General features: G+C 41.2%; 1 protein-coding gene across 3 annotated transcripts in view; it reads right to left on the bottom strand.

The window, feature by feature from the left end:
* LOC136446302 (mucin-4-like) overlaps positions 1-21,739 on the bottom strand; it is a 118,544-nt gene that overhangs the window by 82,064 nt on the left and 14,741 nt on the right. For 2 of the 3 annotated variants that reach the window (XM_066444643.1, XM_066444645.1), the window contains exons 5-16: positions 20,026-20,142; positions 19,321-19,431; positions 16,189-16,302; positions 14,207-14,323; positions 12,576-12,689; positions 11,592-11,723; positions 10,509-10,651; positions 9,947-10,129; positions 9,506-9,694; positions 8,380-8,791; positions 8,053-8,196; positions 7,766-7,885 (exon numbers count right to left, since the gene is read on the bottom strand). In XM_066444643.1, the coding sequence (XP_066300740.1) occupies positions 7,766-7,885; positions 8,053-8,196; positions 8,380-8,791; positions 9,506-9,694; positions 9,947-10,129; positions 10,509-10,651; positions 11,592-11,723; positions 12,576-12,689; positions 14,207-14,323; positions 16,189-16,302; positions 19,321-19,431; positions 20,026-20,142 (1,896 nt within the window). The remainder of the gene's footprint in view (positions 1-7,765; positions 7,886-8,052; positions 8,197-8,379; positions 8,792-9,505; positions 9,695-9,946; positions 10,130-10,508; positions 10,652-11,591; positions 11,724-12,575; positions 12,690-14,206; positions 14,324-16,188; positions 16,303-19,320; positions 19,432-20,025; positions 20,143-21,739) is intronic. The other variant, XM_066444646.1, reaches the window with a different exon arrangement.

Below are 21,739 nucleotides of genomic sequence, written 5' to 3'. Positions count from 1 at the left end.
TCGGGCCCAACGATGCCACACGGTAAGTTGAAATGCTTAATGGAAGCTCGAGAGGGGAAAAGTTTCCGACCGGAACATCGAGCGGGAGGCGAGCCCAGCAGCGCCGTTCAGCATGGCGGATGCCGCAGAATAGAGGCGGCACGAGCGGAGGTCAGAGGTCGCTTCCTCCAGCGTAATTCCCTACGATTGGTCCAGACCAATCCTACTATGCTGACACCATAATATTTCAACTTGAAACTACCGTACGCCGCACGCAGAATGACGGTGCTCTTGGACAGGCAGGTGCAAACATTATTCCGGGAGAGAAGATTCGTCATTAATATATGCCGCTAATCAGCTTTTATACAGCAGCTGTTGTGCCCATCTTGACTTAAGGAAAGTGCCAAGGTCATGTAAACGTGACCAAAGAAAAATAAAGACAAGACAAAACGGTCATACGGACTCGTACCACACACATCAGGCCTTCTGTAACATCCCGTTTGTTGAGTCGGTAGAACGTCACTCAAAGTCGACATCCACTGTCATGGCAACGTGTACATTATTCATGGGAAGTTAGCTGGATGCCGTAGCAATGGTAATGCTACTATGCCCATGTGTTCCTTGTTGTGTTAGGAGCAAACTTTGAGGAAAATATCGTCCTCAGTCCACAATCACACGCAGCATTTAGACAAAAAAGTGTTCCTCACAAACCTTTGTCGTCTGCTTGACAACAGGATTCTGGGTAATAATATGGCGGTGGAAAAATACATGTGCCGTAGGTTGTAGCAACAAAGAGGAGTTTTGATGATTGATCACACTTAGAATCCAGTTGCAGGTTAGCAAAAGAGATTGTAATAAGTTGTCTTGTAAATAATTGTGTTTAGCAGGAAGCGGATGTGACATTTGTCTTTAACTAACGAACAACCATGCAGTGTGATTCTCCCATGAAGCCCCCAGACTCTGTCAATATGGGACGGAGAGTTTTTGACGTCGCCAACTTCTAATGCATGGTTATCGAAGCTTTTCAGCCAGTGTTCTGAATACGTTTAACTTAGTCCATCTGGTTTGCATTGCTGGCGTTATAACTGATTCTGCATCTAGCACATATCCCTAAAATACACCGTAAAATGGCGAATTTATATACCCCGCGAATTTATGTTATCTACGAGTCCATTCCAGGTCACCGTGAGGGTTGTTATTCTCATAATTTAGAACTATTTTTAAGTTATTGTTATTATTTGTGTACGAGATTTGATACTTTTGAAATATTTTGAATGTGATTTCAACTTTATAAATATTTCTTAAGCTTTCTAAAACTTAAGAAATATTCATGATGTAAAATATGATATTTACAATGGTTTCTAAATAACAGTAACAGCATTCTACCATTATTTACAATTATTTACAATTTCTTACCATTTTCTACCATTATTTGTAACATCTCTATAAATAGGTCAGAGGGCTGGGAAGAAAGTAATTCACACATCCTTGTGAAGTTTAGGGAAGAATGCTTTCCACAAAGGACCGAGCGGTGTCCTGCAGTGAAGTCTAAAGATGTACAAAGGCAGACAGAAGGGCTGGATTAGCACCTACATTTATGGGGGCAATCACCATTCTACCATTGTTAACCATTTTCTACCTTTTTTTGTAAATATTTCTAAAAGTTAAATAATCACATACTTTAGATGTTTAGAAATTATTACAAATAAAGAGGTTTTTGTGCAGTTACTTTCAAAATATTTCCAAATTATCTAATTTAATTCAAATAAATTCATATTTTTGTCTTTGATCTTTTAGAAAAATTTAGAACTATTGTTAGTCAGATATTCTTTTATTAGAAATTTTTCAAAATGATTACAAACATTATTATAAAACCCTCGTGGTGACTCGGAATGGACTGATTATTGCTTTCCACTGTCTTTTGTCTGTAGCCAAGCGTTGGGAAGCATTTGCATACAATGTCATTTAAGAACCATGATCATCCAATAAAGATTAAGCTTCTTACACTAGCAAACTTTGGCAACTAGAAGAAATGAACACCTGCTGCAAACAGTTGATAAGTCTGTTACCCAACAACTTTCAGAATATCTCAATGTATTTCATATGACATGGCAATGCGGTGGCACAGCGGCAGGATATTTGGCCCCAGAACCCAGAGGTACTGAGTTCGAATCCGGCGGGGTTCCCTGATTTGTGCCCTTAGGAAAGGCACTTTACACGACTTTCCTCACTTCACTCAGGTGTAAATGAGTACCTAGCTTTGGTTAGGGACGTCCCTTGGATAGGACGTTAAATGGAGGTCCTGTGTTTGAGGAGAGCCACACCTCGAGCACGTTAAAGAACCCACCGCACTTATCGAAAAGAGTAGGGGTTCGTCCCGGTGTGATTGGTTCAAAACCTAGTCCTATGGCCGCACATGGGGTAATTGTTGTATTGAGGTCACCTGAGTTAGCGCCAAATGGCAGTCGCTACAGACCCTTGCAATCTAGCCCCGCCAATTGTGGGCTCCTCGCAATAGACCCCTTTCCAAATACCGCGGCCATTTTGAATCTAGCGTGAGCGCGCATAATTCGAGCGCGGGAAAAGTAAACAAACGGTAAGCGGTAAGGCGTCCCCAATAGAAACCAGCGTTGGGTCATCTTCTGCGGCGAGATGTTCTCCTCCTCGGTGAAATCTATCGATATATTTGCATGTCACAAGTAGATAATATTGTTGTGGACACTTGGACCAAGGAGGTTTAAATTTAAACCTCCTTGCTTGGACTCGATACCGGCTAGTAAAATTGTGAATTTCGGCTACTTTTCCACAGTTCCTGCCGGGCTGTTGAGCGCGCGCTACAGTGAAAAAACTCTAATATGTTTACACCGCGTGCTTGTGGTTTCCCTGATAATGTTAGCTAAAGTCTTGCTAAAGTCGAGAAAAAATCCCACAACACACACACTTTTCGGACTGGGATCCTTGTAGCTACGTAGATAGAAATATACAGAATTTTACCAGTTGTGACCGTAATTTAGACGATGACAACTTTGCCTGGGAAAACTACGCGCGTTGGGCGCTCGAGAAGGTCGTGTGTTCTGTCAAGCCTTTCTTAACATAGCTTCGTCTGCAGATATTTTATACTTCCACTGGATAAAATCCCACAAAAACGTGAAAATGTAGGCTTGAGCTCAAGGTCCTTTTGGTTAGGAATTTAGCAGAGTTTTGGCGGCTTCTTTTGACGCATTTCTGAAATATCAAAACCTAAAGTACGTGAGTAAAGATGGAGTGTTTTCACTATGCGCCGTAATATCTTAAAATTTCCGTCGGAGGACATTTCAGAAACGTGAAGATATAGGCTTGAGGGCTCTGCGAGTAGAAATTTGACGGAACTTCGGTGGCTCCTTTGACTTTGACCAAGGAGGTTTTGCTTTGACGATATTTTAGTGCCAAGATTAGCGTGAGGAAGTTCGTTAGTGAAGCAGGGGGCGTGTTTTCTTTGTAGCGTTTCATTACATCACTTTTCGAGGAAATATTTTAGACCTCCGCAGGATGAAACCCCACAAAAAAGGAAAATATCGGCCTGAGGTCCTTCAGTCCTCACGCCAATATTATCTAACTTATTTTTCGGTTCCATCCGGCCAACAGACATCTTGAATATTGCCGCGCAAAATGATTTAAAGAAACGCCACATACAGTGGAAAACACACCTTCACTCAAATACCTAGCCGTCCTCAAGACTAAATTCTTGGCATCCGAAAAGATCGTCAAAAAAGCCGCCGGAATTCTGCCAAATTTGAGGACATTGAGCTCAAGCCTATATTTTCACGTTTTTGTAGGATTTCATTTGGCGGAAATATAGAATATTGCTGAGCGAAGTCGATGTAGCGCTGCACAGAAAACACGACCCTACCCCAAACTCACTTGATTTCAAGATGATGTTGTCATTGTCACGACAGCCAGGCTCAACAGTTATATATATACCTCAACGTAGCTACAAGGGTCACAGCCCGAAGAGTATATGTTTTGTGGGATTTTTTCTCGACTCTAGCTAGCATTATTAGGGAAACTACAAGCACGCGGTGTAGACATATTAGCATTCTATCACTGTAGCGCGCGCTCAACAGCCCGGCAGGAACTGTGGAAAAGTAGCCGAAATTCACAATTTTACTAGCCGATATCGAGTCCAAGTGTCCACAACAATATTATCTACTTGTGCCATGCAAATGTATCGATGGATTTCACCGAAGAGGAGAACATCTCGCCGCAGAAGATGACTCAACACTGTTTTCTATTGGGGACGCCGTTGCAAAGCTTTACCGCTTACCGTTTGTTTACTTTTCCCGCGCTCGAATTATGCGCGCTCGCGCTAGATTCAAAATGGCCGCGGTATTTGGAAAGGGGTCTATTCAGCCCCTGGCTGCGAAGAGAGAGTAGTCGGCCCACCCAATAATAATACCTACCCTACTTGTCACAGTTTAAGCTAGTCTATGCAGCTGCCACAAGTTTATCTAGAATGTGGAAGGTATAAGTTTAGCCACAGAGGCGTTTGTGGGTGAAATGAGCTTCAGCTGACAATGAAATGTACAAACATTGCAACATTTAAGTGTATGATGAAGTTGAGAGCAGACCTCTGACCTCACACTGGCCTGTGACCGGACAAGAATATAGATTGTGAGTATCGATTATGGCTTTTTCAAGTTTTGTGTAATATATTTGTATATATAATTTGTTACATGTCATGTAATGTATTGATACATGTATCACTGAGAAGACTGAAGTCATGTTTCAACCACGTGGTAAGACCCACAAGCAGCCCAGCATCACGGTTCATGGCCAAGTCCTAAAACCAGTAGACAAGTTCCCTTATCTGGGCAGCACCATGTCACGGCACTCAAACATAGATGAGGAAGTAAACTGCCGAATCGCCAAGGCCAGCAGTGCCTTTGGGAGACTCCGACGGACTGTCTGGGAGAGAAGGGCCATCAGTCTCAGCACTAAGCTCCAGGTGTACCAGGCAGTCGTCGTCACAACACTTCTCTACGCCTGTGAGACTTGGACAGTGTACAGCAGGCACGCCCGACAGCTGAACCACTTCCATACAACTTGTCTACGCAGACTGATGAGAATCCGTTGGCAGGATCACATTGTTGACAAAGAAGGTACTTTGCTCAGCATACACACCCTCTTAGAGAAGGCCCAAGCTAGATGGGAAGGGCAAATCAGATGCATGAATGACCAACGCATCCCCAAAATCCTACTGTTTGCCTTTTTGGGGAACTTGCAGAAGGTAAAAGACCTTCTGGATGACCCAAATTCCAATTCAAAGACAACTTAAAGGTAACACTTAAGAGCCTTGGTATCCCAGTGGAAAGCTGGGAAGACACCGCATCCGATGGCACCCAGTGGTGCGGAGCAGTTCATCAGGGTGCCCGTCTCGCAGAGCACCCTAGCTGCCAGCAGGCGGGAGGCGCTCAAGGCGAGAGAAGAGAACCCTGCACAGCCAAAACCCAGCCTACAGTGCAACACAAGAATTGGCCAGATCAGCCACGCCCGCACCCACAAGGACGACTGGAGTCGAGGTCCTCATCGACAACAATGAACGAACATCATTACATGTTATGTACGTCTTCTAGGGTCCCACTGTAAAGCACTGTCTTAGACTGAGATGGGCCACCCTGGGCCTGGTTAAATAAAACAGAAATAAATACTAAACGAGAGTCTGTAGGACACAAACGTCAGTGAAGTAATTATGGTGTTTGCAATGTGGCTAAGATGTTTGATACCATCTATAGCCACCAACATGCCAAATTTTAAGACAAATCAAAAGGATCTTGATTTATAGGTGCGAAGACATAGACCTTGGCTTGACAAAAACAAGTTGTTCAAAGTATGAAAGTCTCATATTTGTAAAGAAGGCTTAAAAGTAGCATTTACTATCATCTCTATGAAAAATGAAGATTTTTTCATGGAGATATTGTTTTGAGCGTGTTTGCGTGTGTGTTTGCGTGTCTGTTTGAATGTGTGTCCGGATGCTTGTAGTCAGCATAACTCAAGAACGTCTGGATGGATTGTAAAGATATTTGGTATGTGGGTAGGTGTTGAGAGAACAAAGGTCAAGGTTCATTTTGGGCCCCCTGGTGGAACTGCATTGGTGTTTTTGTCAAAATCTTACAAGGAGAATAACTTCAGGTTCCGGGTCGGAGTTCAAATCTGACCAGGGATGGGGTCATGACACGGTAATCTGTCGGAAGTGGCTGATTTCTGCCCCCTATTGCTCGGTGATCATTTTAGCTGTGCATAGATTTTTTGTATCTCCTGAAAAGCCTTTGAGTTGTAGTATTTTTGGACGTGGTAGTATCCAGTATTATATTATACTGCTGCGGGGTTCCCTGACGCAGGGGTAGGCAGCAGTCGGCAAGTCTTGAAGCCTTTTTTGTATTAGTCCGCGGCAACGGTGATGCGGTTTTTTTTGCCTGATGTCCCCAATAGCAGCATTTTTAATGCTTTTTTTACCGAATTTGCGTCATCGGAGATTGCGAAAAAGTTATCACATGACTTTTTAATTTTTTTACATTTTTCAGGGACACCATTTACTAAGCTTTCTCAGCATATATGCCGTGACCCCAGGAAAACTCTTTTTTTTCAAGCAGGTTTGATCAAAAAAGTGAGAAAAAAATGATAATTTTCGGGTCCAAAACTTACATTTTACCATGGTTTCGACCCAAAATAAAGGGACAACAGACGATAACGATAAATGCATCGGAAAGCAGTGAAAACCTGCTTTTCACCGATATGATTACATTTTCAGTCCTACTTTTCTTGGCGGAATTGTAGCCCTGAAGCCGGAGCCTGACATCTGCTTGGAGACCCTGTGTACTTTGAGCCAGATTTGTACCAGGTGGCGTAAAGCTGCTAGACAAATAAGGAAGTTATAACAACACAACACCCAATATCTGCTTGAAACAAACCCACACCCACAAAAGACTTACTAGATTAATGGCCCGTTCCACAAGCCCGTCAATATAGGGGTGCTTTTTAAATTTTTCTAATCAATTCATCAGAGCCTGATGTTGCCATCGATTTACGAAGAAAGGCGTCTCAATTGTTACTGTAGCAGCATCTCTTCACCCTAGGCCAGAAACATCAATGCTCAAGACAAGTATGACTTCACTGACCCATTAGGAGAAGCAGGGGTTACGAAGGCTGCTCGGGAAATTCCCTACCCCATTTAGACCGGAACGTTTTTGAGCCACTCACACCGGGGCATGCCCCTACTCTTTTTCGAAAGATGCGGTTGGTTTCTTTTACGTGCTCAAGGTATGGCTCTCCTCAAACACAGGACCTCCATTTAACGTCCTATCCGAGGGATGTCCCTAGACAAGGCTAGGTACTCATTTACACCTGAGTGAAGTGAGGGATTTTGTGTTAAGTGCCTTTCCCAAGGGCACAACGTCGGGTGCATGTCCAGACATGTTTGGGGGAGAGCCGGAATCGAACTCGGGCCACGCTGTTTGGCAGCCCTATGCTCTCACCATTACGCCACACCGACGCCAAATATTACATTACCGATAAAAGTTGCTATCATAGTGTAAAAAGAAATGTGCATCATCTCCAGCATTCTAGCAGACGATATGACAGACAAGTTACATACCAATGCAGCCAAGGGATTGTGAGTCGTAGCTAATGTGCGCACAACTCTATTTACATTACTCCTCCAGGAGGTACCCCTCCTTCCTGTAGGTAAAAAAATAAAACAAAACCTGTAGCTATTTGTACTAAATCTGCTATAGACTGTATCAGTACATACCTATCCTTGGAGGTGCATAGGCAGCACAGCTGTTTGGAGGCCTCTTCTGGTAGAATAATCTGCAGAATCCATCATCATCAGAGAGATCGCAGCACCAGGATTTGGGCTGAACATCATATTCTGCAAGGAAAGGATGAGATGTACAGTTCTGTAATCCTATTAACTGACATTTTTTCTATTTGGTACAATCCATTTAGTCAGGATTTTTAAGATAAAGTCAGGTTATTGCAATTTTACCTAGATGTGATTTTAGACCAGACTGCATCTTAAATGTCCAGAGGACTCACCAATGTAGAGTTGGGAGGACCTCTGATACCTATAGTGGTTGCCAGCCTGTGGTATCTCAGTGTTCAGGGCCAGGAACCGATAACAACAGTCTACACTAGAACCCGTGGGGCTGGCAAACAGGGGGCTGATGCACACATCAAGGTCTGCACATATGGAAAAACAACAAGGCAGAAGTTCAAAACTGCACCTCTGAATTGGAAAAAAACAATGACATTGGATAAAAAAAAGAGTAAAAATAGACATCGAAAACATTCACAATAAAAGACTCCCACAATAGCTGTGTAAATATCATTCCAACTCAAAGTGAAATTGAATTTCTTATAGACCTTGATTCACCAGCAGCAGGATGAAGACTTCCCTGGGTGACAGGCTGACAGGGATGAACCGCAGGTCCCGTAGTGCCTGTAACAGGGTACAGGGGCACTGCCCCTCCCCAACAACCCACAGGGACGGGTCGGGCTCTGCATGGTACCAGTCACTACACAGCTTCTTATAATTGACTGCATTGCTAGCCAACTTGTATGCCCAGCGTCCTTTCAAACCTGTGTTCCCATTGACTTGGTCAGGTCTGAAGGGGTTGCTAAGCTGAATGTTCTCAAAGTTGTTCTCATTTGCACTGTTGTATCCCAGGACAATGTTCTGAGTTTCATTGGTCCACAGCATCTCATCCTCCTTGTAGATGAAGAAAGCAAAGGAGTTTTCTCCATCTGTGGCCAGGACAGCTTGAAATGTGTTGGGCTGAAAATGATCATTAAGACATGGAGTAATGAGGAAACATATTTTTATTCCAAGAACCTTTAAGTGACTTGATTTTATTGCTTACATCATCTGGGGTGATCATTAAGGCTCTAGAATAATTTTTGACTCAGAACACTAATAAAAGGGCCTTTATATCCATACAATCAAGTTGGTGTGGCCTAAGTACATCAGAAATTAGCATGTCCATCCAAGAGGTTCATGTAGTACCTCATAGTAACAAAAGCTAGCTTTTCAGCACCAAGGACATTGACTGTGCAGGAAGTGAATTTCACCTGAAAGGCAATTTTCTTCCATTCAAACAGAAAGCAAACTAAATAAGAACAAATCTAAAATCAAGATGATTTATCTTTGGACAGCTTCATCATTTTGTCATTAAAATGAATAATTTCCTGTCCTGTCACAGGCATGCTGAGTTTACAGGTGTTGACCTGACTTTTGAACAAAATCATTACATTCCTGACATGGCAACTGTTATTAAAAAGGTATCCATATGATGTAGAGATTTTCAAAGACTTCCCAGGTCAAAATCAAAGCCTTCTTATGTAAGCCAAATGAATGGGACTAATTATGCAGAAATCATGATTATTGTTTCAAGCTCCTGTTCACTTCTGTGGTGAGAATGATGTTGGCTGACAACAGCAATTTGCACATTTTAGTCAAAAGGCCTATTAATTGACACGGACCAATACTCACATTTTGTTTGGTATAGATGGCCTCCACTGCAGGGACTTTATCCCACGTCACTACCAGCACCCAGCTGGCGGTAAAGTTTTCAGAAAAGTACTGGTCCACCCTCTGTGTCACCAGGTCATACATAGCACGGGTGGCATCATCAACAGTTCTTCTTCTTCTGGACTCACCAACAGTACTGTCAGAATACACCTACCATACAACACACAGCAAGGAATGATCAACATACAGTTACAGTAGACAAACTGGCTTGAAAATAATGATAAATAATGACAATAATCACGCCACTATGATTTAGTATGAAATAAATTTATCAGAGAATCACTGTTGAAAATACATTTATCCCTGAATCATTAGATCAGAAGCTTTGTTGTGAGCTGCAAAGATACATGGCCTTGGTTGGTCAGTATTCACCATGGCAAAGATGCACTTCAGATAACTTACATGATAGAAGACCTGCCCAACATCGCTGGTGAGGTCCACATCAGCCCAAAACGCTGCCACCATGGGCGGGACTCCGGCCTGCACTGTGCTGGCACTACTGAACCTGGTCGGGTTGGGATATGGAGGCTTGGTAGCACGCGCTTGTGCCGTTGGTGGGAACACTATTAACCCATTGTCAGAGAGCTGTGAAGGGAAACAATAAAGTTCTTTGATAATTGAAGCTGTGCTTTGGTTGTCTTTCTTTAGTTGCCTGTAACTTCAATGCTGTATATTTGTATCCCTGCCAACTGACATGGTGGTTGGTAACATTACACTCTATATATAATGATATTCTACATGACTTGCATTTCATATCCACGTAGATGGCGATAAGGATAGATAAACATGGCGGATCACTCCAATTTGTGGATTGTGTATTTCTCATGTTACTCTATTTCTTTACATTTCCCTATCTAGTCCAAACTCTGAGGAAGAATGCTGTAATATTTCCATGTGATGGAGATTTCAGTTTCAGAGAAGAAATGCTATATTAAAAAGTTCTTGAACAGAAAATAAAACTCACATAAAGACTGTAATAGAATAACCCGTCTAAGGGGAAGCCGATGTTGACTTCTATGAGGGACTGTAAAGAAACATCTTTCTCCTGTCCATCAGCAGGCAGAGATAAGTCCCCCTCAGCTTGGCCATATGGGAACAGGATGGTTTCTGAAACAGTACAAGCAAGTCATTGAATTTGATGCATAAGTTAACCTTTGCATTTTTAAAAGTCAACTGATTGACTGGTTGATAAATTGGTTGATTGATTGATTGATTGGTTGATTGGTTGATTGATCAATTGGTTGATTGATCGATTGGTTGATCGATTGGTTGATTGATTGATTGATTGATTGATTGATTGATTGATATACAGACGTATCTATAATAGGATGATTTATGGAACTAAATAGCAGTTAGTGACAAAAATAGGAATTCAACCACAAGTACCGTGCATGTTGGAGAACTACCTATACTAATATATAAAGACAATTCAAACTGTAGAACTGGATAAAATTCGGAAATTTAATTCCGAACGTTTCGAGTGACATCCATCACTCTTCTTCAGCGTCACTAAAAAGAACTAGGGCAAAACGACTGCTGTTTGTACTCGTTTTGACCGAGTCCTTTTTAGAAGAGTGATGGATGTCAGTCGGAACGTCCGGGGAATCAAATCTCCGAATTTTATCCAGTTGTACAGTTTGAATTGTCTTTAATAGTGTTTACCTGGATGTCTAACCTTCATAAACGTATGAATATTAAGATTATTAAATTGTTCACCTTCAAATTTTGTCATTGCATCTATATGTACTTACAGTAGAAAGATTTCTCTATCAAAAAGTTAACGTTACACACCAAAGGATAGTTAAATGTATATTGTAGATCATTAGAAAGTGCATGTCAACTGTTTTGTAGTGAACAGAAATAAGGAGGAAACTTTTTATTTAATTCCTAATGTATTGTATTGTAATCTCCATGCACACAGATGCAGGGTTGGAGGATCATAACTTTTCTGACTGACTGTCTGTCAGAGAAACCTTGCAACATCTGCTTATAGATTAAATAAGGACTGATCAACAACTTCATGTAGGATTGGTCACATTAAGCTTACCTCTACAGACAAGCTGTGCTTGGGTAAGTCCATTGTCATAGTAACCTTCAGTGCACACACATGAGTAGCTGCCCTGCAGGTTGGTGCAGGCTGCACTTATGTGGCATTTTCCTTGTGAACACTCATCAATATCTGCAAATGAAATCACTCATTATAGGTTCATAGACACTGCTTCAAGCAACTAAAGTAGAAAATGTAATATTCTAAGCATTCTGTTAAGATATTTAAAACTTATCAAAGACAAGACACACAAAATCATGTAGGTCTGAGGTTACCTAGCCACCCTACATGCGCCAGATGTTTGTGTACTGCAGAGATCAAAGTACACGGACAACCAGACAAAGCACAAGCAGTCAGCTGGTTGTCCCCAAACCCAAGCGAGAGACCTTCAGAAGATCGGTGGCCTACCGTAGACCAAATGTCTGGAACAGCCTACCGCCAGACACACGTACGGCTCCGAATCTGACTTCCTTTAAGAGACTCTTGAAGTAACGGAAATGAACAAAACGACCGGACACGGACCATGAACCAGCTTTTGCCCTACTATATGTTGTATGTTGTAGCAATTGTATATTGTTGTACCACAAATATGTAATGATATATGTTGATAGAGTTATTAGGACTCAAATGACTGTGTATCTCTGCTATATTGTATCTGACCCTTACCTCTTCCCTCATGACCTCAATGAAAAGCGGCTTGTGTGCCGCTTTGAGCTTTTATGAATAAATAAAGGTTCAAACAAACAAACAATCAAACAAACAGATAATCCTTATATTTGCAATAATGCTCAACATCAATATACTAATGTGTCAAATTCTTTATGTACATGTAGGTCTGGCAGGTGGTTTCTTACTCATTAACAGTTTTATCTAATTTTTTGTGTTGCCCAGTGTGTGGTACATACATCACTTTCCATGAGTTCATGTAGACCTATAGTCACCATACCGTTGTGTGAGACAAAACAATGTTTGTGTGGGGCTGACCTTCTGCACAGTTTGTTCCCCGCCATCCACCGGTGCAGATACAGGTGAACCCGTTAACTCTGTCCACACATTCCGCTTCATTCTGGCATGGGCCGGAGTCACATTCATCTACATCTGAAATACCAGGAAAATCATAAGTATGGTGTATTAAGTGACATTCACCATGAAAGTTTATCTGTCATCATCATCATCATCGTTCCTCCTCTTTCGAGGTGCAGCAAGAGATTTAGTTCGTCCTCCAGAATTTCTTGTCACTCATTGCAGAAAGCAGTTCCTGTCCTTCCAAATTAGTTTCAGTTTCTATGAGTTTCTTGAGAGTTGTGATTGGTAGACCAATCCTTCTGTTTGCGTCATTGACATAGAAGGGTCAAAGTAGTAGAACTCAAAAGGTTAGCGCATCAAATGTTCAACCGACCTACGTAGGGGTCTGGACAGCCTGTTGACGGAGCACTCAAGAACTGCAGCTTATTAAACCTCGGTGGAAAAAAGGAAAGTAATCTCGATCCAGTTTTAGCTCACTGAAGAGCTAATCTTCCACTGGTCGTGACAGAGAAGAAGACAGACGCTATGTACAGTATTTACAGGTTCATTGTACCGGGGAAATTCCCCTAGCTCTTTTCGAATAGCACAATGAACAGTGGACCACGGCTTAACATCCCGTCCTAAGGACTGCGATCTTTTCCGGTAGCGTGCATGTCGGGTGAGCGACACAGCCGGGATCGAACCCGGGACTGCTAGTTCCAGAGGCAAGATCGCTAACCACTGGACTACGCACGCTACCTTGGGGAATAGACTAAGCTATGTCAATGAGCTGTAACAGTTTGAACTCCTTTTATTTATCTTCTATTTCACATGGTACATGAACCTGTTTCAAATGCACAAACAAGTTAAAACACCTGCTCATGACACATGACACAGGACAAATGAGGTGCAGCCAGAGCTGTCTCCAACACCTGTCCCTCTGTTCCGGGATGGAAGTTTGCTTGTCGGAGTGGACAAAATTGAATTTTAAACTTTATGACATGAAAATGCCTTAAAGTTTTTCATAAGCTTAAAGTGACAGATTTGATAACAAATATTGACAGCATTGGCTTTCAAATACCACTTGCATCAAATTTTGCACAACCTCAAACATTAATCATTATAGCTAATGCCAATCTAAGCAATAGATACCCCCTCCCTCCAACCAAGGACTATATTATGTCCTTGCTCCAACAAGGAGTCAGACGGACGAAAAGTTAAAGTTGGCGACAGCCCTGGGTACAACATACATGTACACAATGACATCCCTTGCAAGGGCCATACAAGACAAGGACCCTGCCAGTCAGACAGAATACCTAAAGTACTTACCATTGATCAAGGCTATTTGTATATGACTGTAATAATCATTTAGAAGAAGGATATTATAAATAATATAATAAATGATAACTGAAATATGTTCAATACAGTTACGTTATTTCAGTGTACAATACAATTGGGAGTCAAGAGGTCCATTTACATCAGGACATGCCAGCATTCACTCAACAGAGATATAAACTTTCTGGATGCTTTGACCAATTACTAACATTCCGTGTCTTAAGTTATAGCAAACCATACATGACTAATGTTATAGACACTGTCCTTTGATTTACCTGTGCATTCAAATCCATCTCCTTCAAAACCTTCCTTACATGCACAGCTGAAGGATCCTTCACTGTTTTCACAGTCAGCATGTTGGTCACAAGGATCAGTCCTGCACTCATCAATGTCTGAAAAAGAGAGAAGAGAAAGTTAGAAAATGTACATTTACATCAGATGCAGCCAGCTTTGAATGGCTCATTTTATGCCATGCACCCCTTTATTTGATCTAGCACTATAATGTACATGTAAGTAACAAAATTACCTTTTGCGATATTGATTGATATAGAGAAATAGTTTTAACAAATGAAAATTACAACTTATGATAAAATGTGACCACACTTTTTTAGGTATGTGCAGGCCTTTATAATCTATTTTGGTGGCTATTGAGTTTTACAACTGAACAAATAGTAAAATTGTGAGTAGAAATATGTGAATGGGAATAGCGAACTAATTCTTTTTATTCAATATGGTAAAAACAGGAGAGGCCATTTGGAGAAGCAACAAAACAAATTGGTGTGGCCTTAAAGAAAACCTTGCATTGTCAATTCTTTTATGCTAATTTTGGACTTTGTATTTTATAGTCTCCCTGAACACTTGGCATTTCTCTAAATTTGCAATCAATCAGGCCCAAGAAGAAGTCATGGATGCAGAAACTTATCAAATGAATTATCATAATGGATTATAATAAAGGTGACATCTAAAATGGCCTCTGCAAATCTGTCCACATCACATGATATTCTAGCCTCCATACATGTACCTGGTCCAGTCTCTCTGGCATTTTTGGGGCTTATTATTATTATAATTCACTTGTGCTGATGACTTCCCTTTGTACTGGGTCGTTTGTGCAGCCAGCCTGTAACCATTTGGCCCCGTAAAGCCTGAACAAAAACGGCGTCTCAAAGCGATATTAAAATAACGCTTAGAGGCAATTTGCATGTCCGCGACGAGCACTTAACAACTTGGCCGCACGCGTGAATACTCATGTACATACAGCGCCGTCTGGTACATTTAGGATCTCGTTTTTGCATGCATCGTGAAGTTTGTGGCAAAATAGTTTGCTATTTCAACTGATAAATATGGGCTATGGCAAACACTTAAGACAAACGAAAGTTACTAGTTATGTAAAGTTCGATCTTAATTGCATTACTGTATATGACAGTCTGGCAGTGGGGGAGGGGGGCATCTACGATAGTGAAATAAAAGGAGTACTTTCAAGAAACAAACTTCGCCACGTCTTATCTGGTCCACAACAAGGGCCTGTAGGGGTGAAATGACGACCTATCATCATCGGTCATTGGCAATGGATATCAGGTAGCAAATTGATTTGATCGACAAAGCAGTCCTTGCCTTGTGTCACAGAACGGATGGCCCGAGTTTGGCTGTCGTGCCTATGTTTGGCCTATGCACTACGCCCTGGCAAGGGCGTCGGACATGCCGAAAGAACATTGAACTGGTAAGTTTAGACTTCTGTATTTTTAGAAAGTCATTTTGACCGTTAGAAAATTGTTGGATCAATATACATGAGGGCTTGACAGTGCACTGTCTGGAGGAGTTGCGTGTAGTTTATTAGCGGTCCACAGGAGGCAAATTCGCACCTCTGCGTTCATCGCCCTAAGCGTTTTTTTCTCAAGCGACTTTGAGATGCCGTTTTCGTGCAGGCTCTACCGGGCCTGATGGTTACAGGCTGCACAAACGACCCAGTACAAAAAGAAGTCATCGGCAATAGTGTATTTCAAGCCCCCAATAAAGGCCCAGAGAGCCTGCCTTAGAGGCTAATGATATCCCATAATACATCTTTAGTCATATCTGTTGGTATTTCTGACTTCTACATCTCAATAAGGACATGTACAGGTGCATACGGCATAGTTTTAGTACAACAGAAAAGGTTGTATTGTACACTGTGAAATAACGTCACTGTATTGAACATTTTTCAGTTGTCATATCCTTCTTCTAAATGATTATTACATCCACAGAAAACAATACAAGGCCTTACCCTGCTGACAGTCACCCCCCTCCCATCCACCCACACACTGGCAAGTGTAGGAGCCGGTCCCATCCACACAGGTTCCATTGTTCTGACAGGGATCATCCTCACATTCATTGATGTCTGCAGGGAACAGATAGCAGGTGTTTATATCATTAATATTGTTAATTACCTACTAGTACTACTAATTACCTAGTATCTGTTAATTGCATGTATCATACTGAACAGTATTAAAGTTTATGAAACTTCTTTGCTGAGGGATAATTGCAACATGTAACATTGATTAGAAAACGTATGACCGTAGACGGTGTGAGATGACAATGATAACAAATGGAATTCCAATATTGACCGATACGAAATACAATCTAAGCTTTTTAATTTGGGTTTGACTTCTTCTTTGACTTTGAGCAATGGAAGACGAATTGTCCCACTCTTTTGTGAAGTTGTACTTGTCTTGTTGTCAGTAAATGTTTAAAAATTGTAAATGTGTTTTGGTGGCTTTTTGAAATAATAACAATAACGTTACAGTCATGTAGTTTATTGATCTGGCAATGATCTCTAATGCACTAAGCACATCGCAGAGCTTCAAAGCACTGAATTAACAAATCAAATTGACACAATACATAAGAACAATACATTATGCACAATCATATTATTATGAATGCTTGATAAAAGAATTCACACGAAGTGCTTCAACAAAATGATCTTCTATTCTGTAACATTAAATGTAATAACAGTTTTTCTTTCTGGCAACATTTGATATGACAAATTTGACAATTTTGACATGAGAGGACTTTTTAACTCTCTCCCATTGATGCCTGTAGGAAAAACCACAGTGTAGAGTTGAGCCAACAGCAGGGAGCCGGTTAATGATGTCATCATATGTTCATCTTACACTGTTACGGTTTAAAATAGCAACATGCATCATCACACGCAACCTAGCAGATGATTTGCCAAGTCACATGATGCAGCAACGGAATCGTGGGTTGTAGCTGTGAATGTTTGCACAACTCTATTTTCAATACACCTGTCCGCCGCTACTGAACAGTTGACGGACTAACGTGTACAAAACGATCACAGAAAATAAAATTACCATCACCCTACATCTGCTTACGACAACATTTGAAATCGGACAGAAATAATGCATGTGCAATGAATAGGAGGACTGTTCCACGTGCCCATCAACATAGGGGTGCAATTACGACATGACATTGACAATAAAAGCAGTTACAGTGTAAACAAAACAAAACAAACAAGAGTCCGAAGACCCAAAATCTCCATGAAATTTGTTTTTATATATGATGTGTTTTATTTGCCCTAGTTGTTTGTTTTTGCCGCTGGTTGTTTTATTTTATGTGCCAAAGGGTATCCACATACAGGTTTGGTAGTGTTCCCATTTGTGGTTTGACCACCAGCTGTTGGGACCTGTTGGGAATAGTTGACCTAGATAAGAGACCAACAGATGGTGCGACCTCAAAGCCCACATTAGAGTAGATATTTCTCATTATTTATGCAAATTCAGTCCGAATTTGCATAATTACCACTTTAGTTTGTACATCTCTGTCCAACCCACCTGCGTACCAAATATCATGAAAATCTGTCGCTCCTTTCTTCAGTTATTCTCCTTTGAATATTTTTACAAATACGCCATTGCAGTTCCAATGGCACATACCAGGGGGCCCAAAATCGACCTTGACGTTTCTCCTCCCAGCACCTACCCACAAACCAAATATCATTACAATCCATCTACACGTTCTATAGTTATGCTGATTTTACGCATCCGGTGACACATACATACACACACGGTGACACAAACATACACACACGCGCACACACGCGCAAACACACTAACTTTGCATGATTTGCACTTCAGTGTGTACATCTCTGTCCAACCTACCTGCGTACCAAATAACATGAAAATCTGTTGTTCCTTTCTTCAGTTATACCCCTTTAGAACATTTTTACAAATAGGCCATTGTAGTTCCAGGGACACTAACCAGGGGGCCCAAAATCGACCTTGATCATTCTCCTCCCAGCGCATACCCACATACCAAATATCATTACAATCCATCAACACGTTCTACAGTTATGCTGAATTTAAGCATCCAGCGACACACATGCAAACGATTTACCTCCTTACTAATGCAAATTCGGTCTCATTTGCATAGTTTGCACTTAAGTGTGTACATCTTGGTCTAACCTATCTTTGTACCAAATAACATGACAATCTGTCGATCCTCTCTTCAGTTCTTCTACATTGACGATTTTTACAAATACGCCATTGCAGTTCCAGTCACACATGCCAGGGGGCCCAAAATCGACCTTGACCTACCTCCACTTAACACCCACCCACATACCAAAAATCATCACAATCCATGTACAGGTTCTACAGTTATGGTGACTTTAAGCATCCGGTGACACATACATACACACAAACACCAAACGCAAGCAAAACAGTATATCCATGAAAAAGCCTTTTTTCATGGAGATAAAAATGTGCATCATCACATGCAACCTAGCAGACCATTTGCCAAGTTACACACCAATGCGACAACATGATCGCGAGTTCTAGCTGCTAACGTGCAAACAATATCATCTGTAATACACAGGAGGTCAGGAGGTCACCCGCCTTCTGGGAGTACGTTGATCGGAAAAATAGGGTTCTCCTGCACACGTTCGCAGCTAGAACTCACGATCCCGTTGCTGCATTATAATTACTATGTAACTTGGCATATCGTTTGCTAGGTTACGTGTGGTGATGCACGTTGTCTATTTTACAATGTAACAGTCACTAAACGATCACAGCAAGTAGCGAAACAAATCATCCTATATCTCCTTACGACATTGCTCGATATCGGACCGAAATAAAGCGTGTGATGAATGGGAAGGCTGTTCCACATGCGCGTCAATATAGGGGTGCAATTACAATATTAAATTGACCATAAAAGCAGTTACGGTGTAAAAAAGACATCGTGTAACACCATTCCCAACAAAGCAAATGATATGCCATTAGTCACACACCAATGCGACAATGGGATCGTGAGTTCTAGCTGCAAATGTGCAAACAACAGCATTTCTAATACTCCCGTCAGGAGGTCATCCTCCTTCCCGGAGTAAAGATGTTGCTTAGGAGTCGCTTACTTGTCTGACACCTGTCTCCAGAAAACCCATGATAGCAGGAACAGGTGAAGTTGTTTATCCCATCTTCACACCATCCTCTAACGCAGGGGTTACTCCGACACTCATCAATTTCTATTGGAGAAAAATAACAACTTAAGCACTTTAATACAAAAACAATAGTTTTCTATCTCAACCCCAAAGTTTGGAAACTTGATTTCAGTCAACCATATCTTGTATCCTGTTGTTACTTTGCCATTTTCATTGCATGAACATGTATATATACACATATAATGCAATTGATAGTTTTGGTTGACCAAACCAAAGCCAAAATTCCCCTTCCAATGCCAGACACTGTGTTGTAAGGGGAATTTGGGCACTTTTGTGTGTGACCCACTTCCAAAGTCTGCTCTGGCATTCAACCTTTGAATGTAGTATCATGGCAAATTTGGTGTCATTGTTTTAGGTGATAAATGAGCTTTCCAATGATACATGATACTATACAATTGATAAAGTAACAACAAAGAAACGATTTATCAAGTTTAAGTTTCCAAACATCTTTGTGTTGAGTGTAGTTTTCAAAATAATCTGTATGGTGTGGCTGGTTTATATTAAGTATAGCAATCTGTGTCATTATTGCACAAATATTTCAAAAGTTGAGACTGAGATTTTCTACTTAATATCAAAAGGTTCCATAATAAGCCATTGCCTATCAGGTTTACTACAAACCAAAGCAAGATCTGCCAGATCCTATGTATCCATCCAAACATTGGCAGGTGTAACTGCCTGGTGTGTTAGTGCAGACAGCATTCCCAGAACATGGGTTATCCTGGCACTCATCAATATCTGCAAAAAATAATGACCAAGCATCTTGAAGGCATTTAAAATCACAAACAAAACAAAGCAAGTAACATGGAAGTTTCTGTAACCTCGGACGACTTTTTACTACTTCAACATCACAGAGCATGATCATTGTGGTTGTCAGAAAAAGGTCACAGTTAATGTTTTGATGATAAATGAGCATGTCAGTATTAAAAACAATTTTCGTTGCAGAGAAGAGTAAGCACTCTCCTCTCCAGAGCTATCCCGTAGCCTGCACAAATGCCTTGAAGAATTGTGCGTCTGTTAAATCAAGGAGGTTATAAGCAGATTTTTGAGTGGTGGATAGCTATTGTGGAAGTTGTGGAAGTTTGGCCCCCCTAGCAGCTTGTTTGGAAATGCAGTGGGTATTTTCATCTAAAATTTTGGAGGAGGGTTAAACTCCTACAGCGTTTTGTGGATTTTCATTGTTTGGGGCAGGTAGGAAATATTCAATGATGATAAACATAATGTGATGCATTTTATACAAATCAGGGCCTTATTCACATAAATAATGAGGAAAAGTTGAAATTCCCTTTCAATGTGCTATCTTTGCGATGACGACCTATATATGAGGATACCATATGGACAGCGGGTGGGATTTTTGGGTACCCGGGTCAACATGTGGGCACGCGCAGTGCTTTTCATGATGAGGCTTCAACACATGTGTTCAATGTGTTCAATGATAGTCCAGTAGTCACAGGTTTACACAATGGTTTCAGCTGAAGCAAACGTGTAGCTTTGCTTTGCACTATTTGTAGGGATGTTTCTTTTTGTTAAGTGCTTGACCAAACAGGGCTACAATAGTCCATACGATTCAATGGTAAGGCATTCAATTACCATTTTTGAGAGTGTCTGGTCCATGTATGTTGCACACCTTTTGATCCAAGGGACCTGGCCATTTTCTTTGAAGTTGTCTTTGTATGAGTGTTCCAGGTAAGATATTCATCAACAGTTGTACCAAGTAGTTTTACTTCTGACTCTGAGACTTGTTCAATACATTTACCATCAACAGTTAGGTTGAGTGTGGATCTTGCTGACAATTTGCGTTCACTCCCCATGCATTTTGTTTTAGTTTTGTTAAGAAAAAGCTTGCTTATCTTTTTAACAAACTCACTCAGTGCAAGACCGTAAGGGGCCTCCTCTATAAGCAGTGAACTAATTGTTTCTGTAGCAGCATCTCTTCGCCCTAGGTCAGAAACATCAATGCTCAAGACAAGCATGATTTCACTGATCCATTAGGAGAAGCAGGGGTTATGAAGGTCTAGTATATCGGGGAGTTCCAGATGTTGTTCACGATCTATGAAATTCTATAAATTGAAGGGTCACAAGTGTAGGTGGAGGTGTCATCAGCATACATATCTGCTGCGGCCTGCATTATGGCAAGTGAAAGGTCATTTGTGTAAATCCTGAATACATATAGTAGGGGCCCTAAACAGCTCCCCTGAGGAACCTGGCAAGGTAAGTCCAAAAAAAGAAGAGTTTGTCCCATTGATGTGTACACATTGCTCCCTGCCTGTCAGGTAGCTTGCTATTCATTTTGTTGTGATTTCAATGAAGCCGTAACATCCTAGTTTCTGAAGTA

The sequence above is a fragment of the Branchiostoma lanceolatum genome, chromosome 12, assembly GCF_035083965.1.
Source record: "Branchiostoma lanceolatum isolate klBraLanc5 chromosome 12, klBraLanc5.hap2, whole genome shotgun sequence".
Classification (NCBI taxonomy): domain Eukaryota; kingdom Metazoa; phylum Chordata; class Leptocardii; order Amphioxiformes; family Branchiostomatidae; genus Branchiostoma; species Branchiostoma lanceolatum.
Note: the sequence above shows the minus strand (reverse complement) of the source record. Positions and strands in the feature narration are given on the sequence as shown.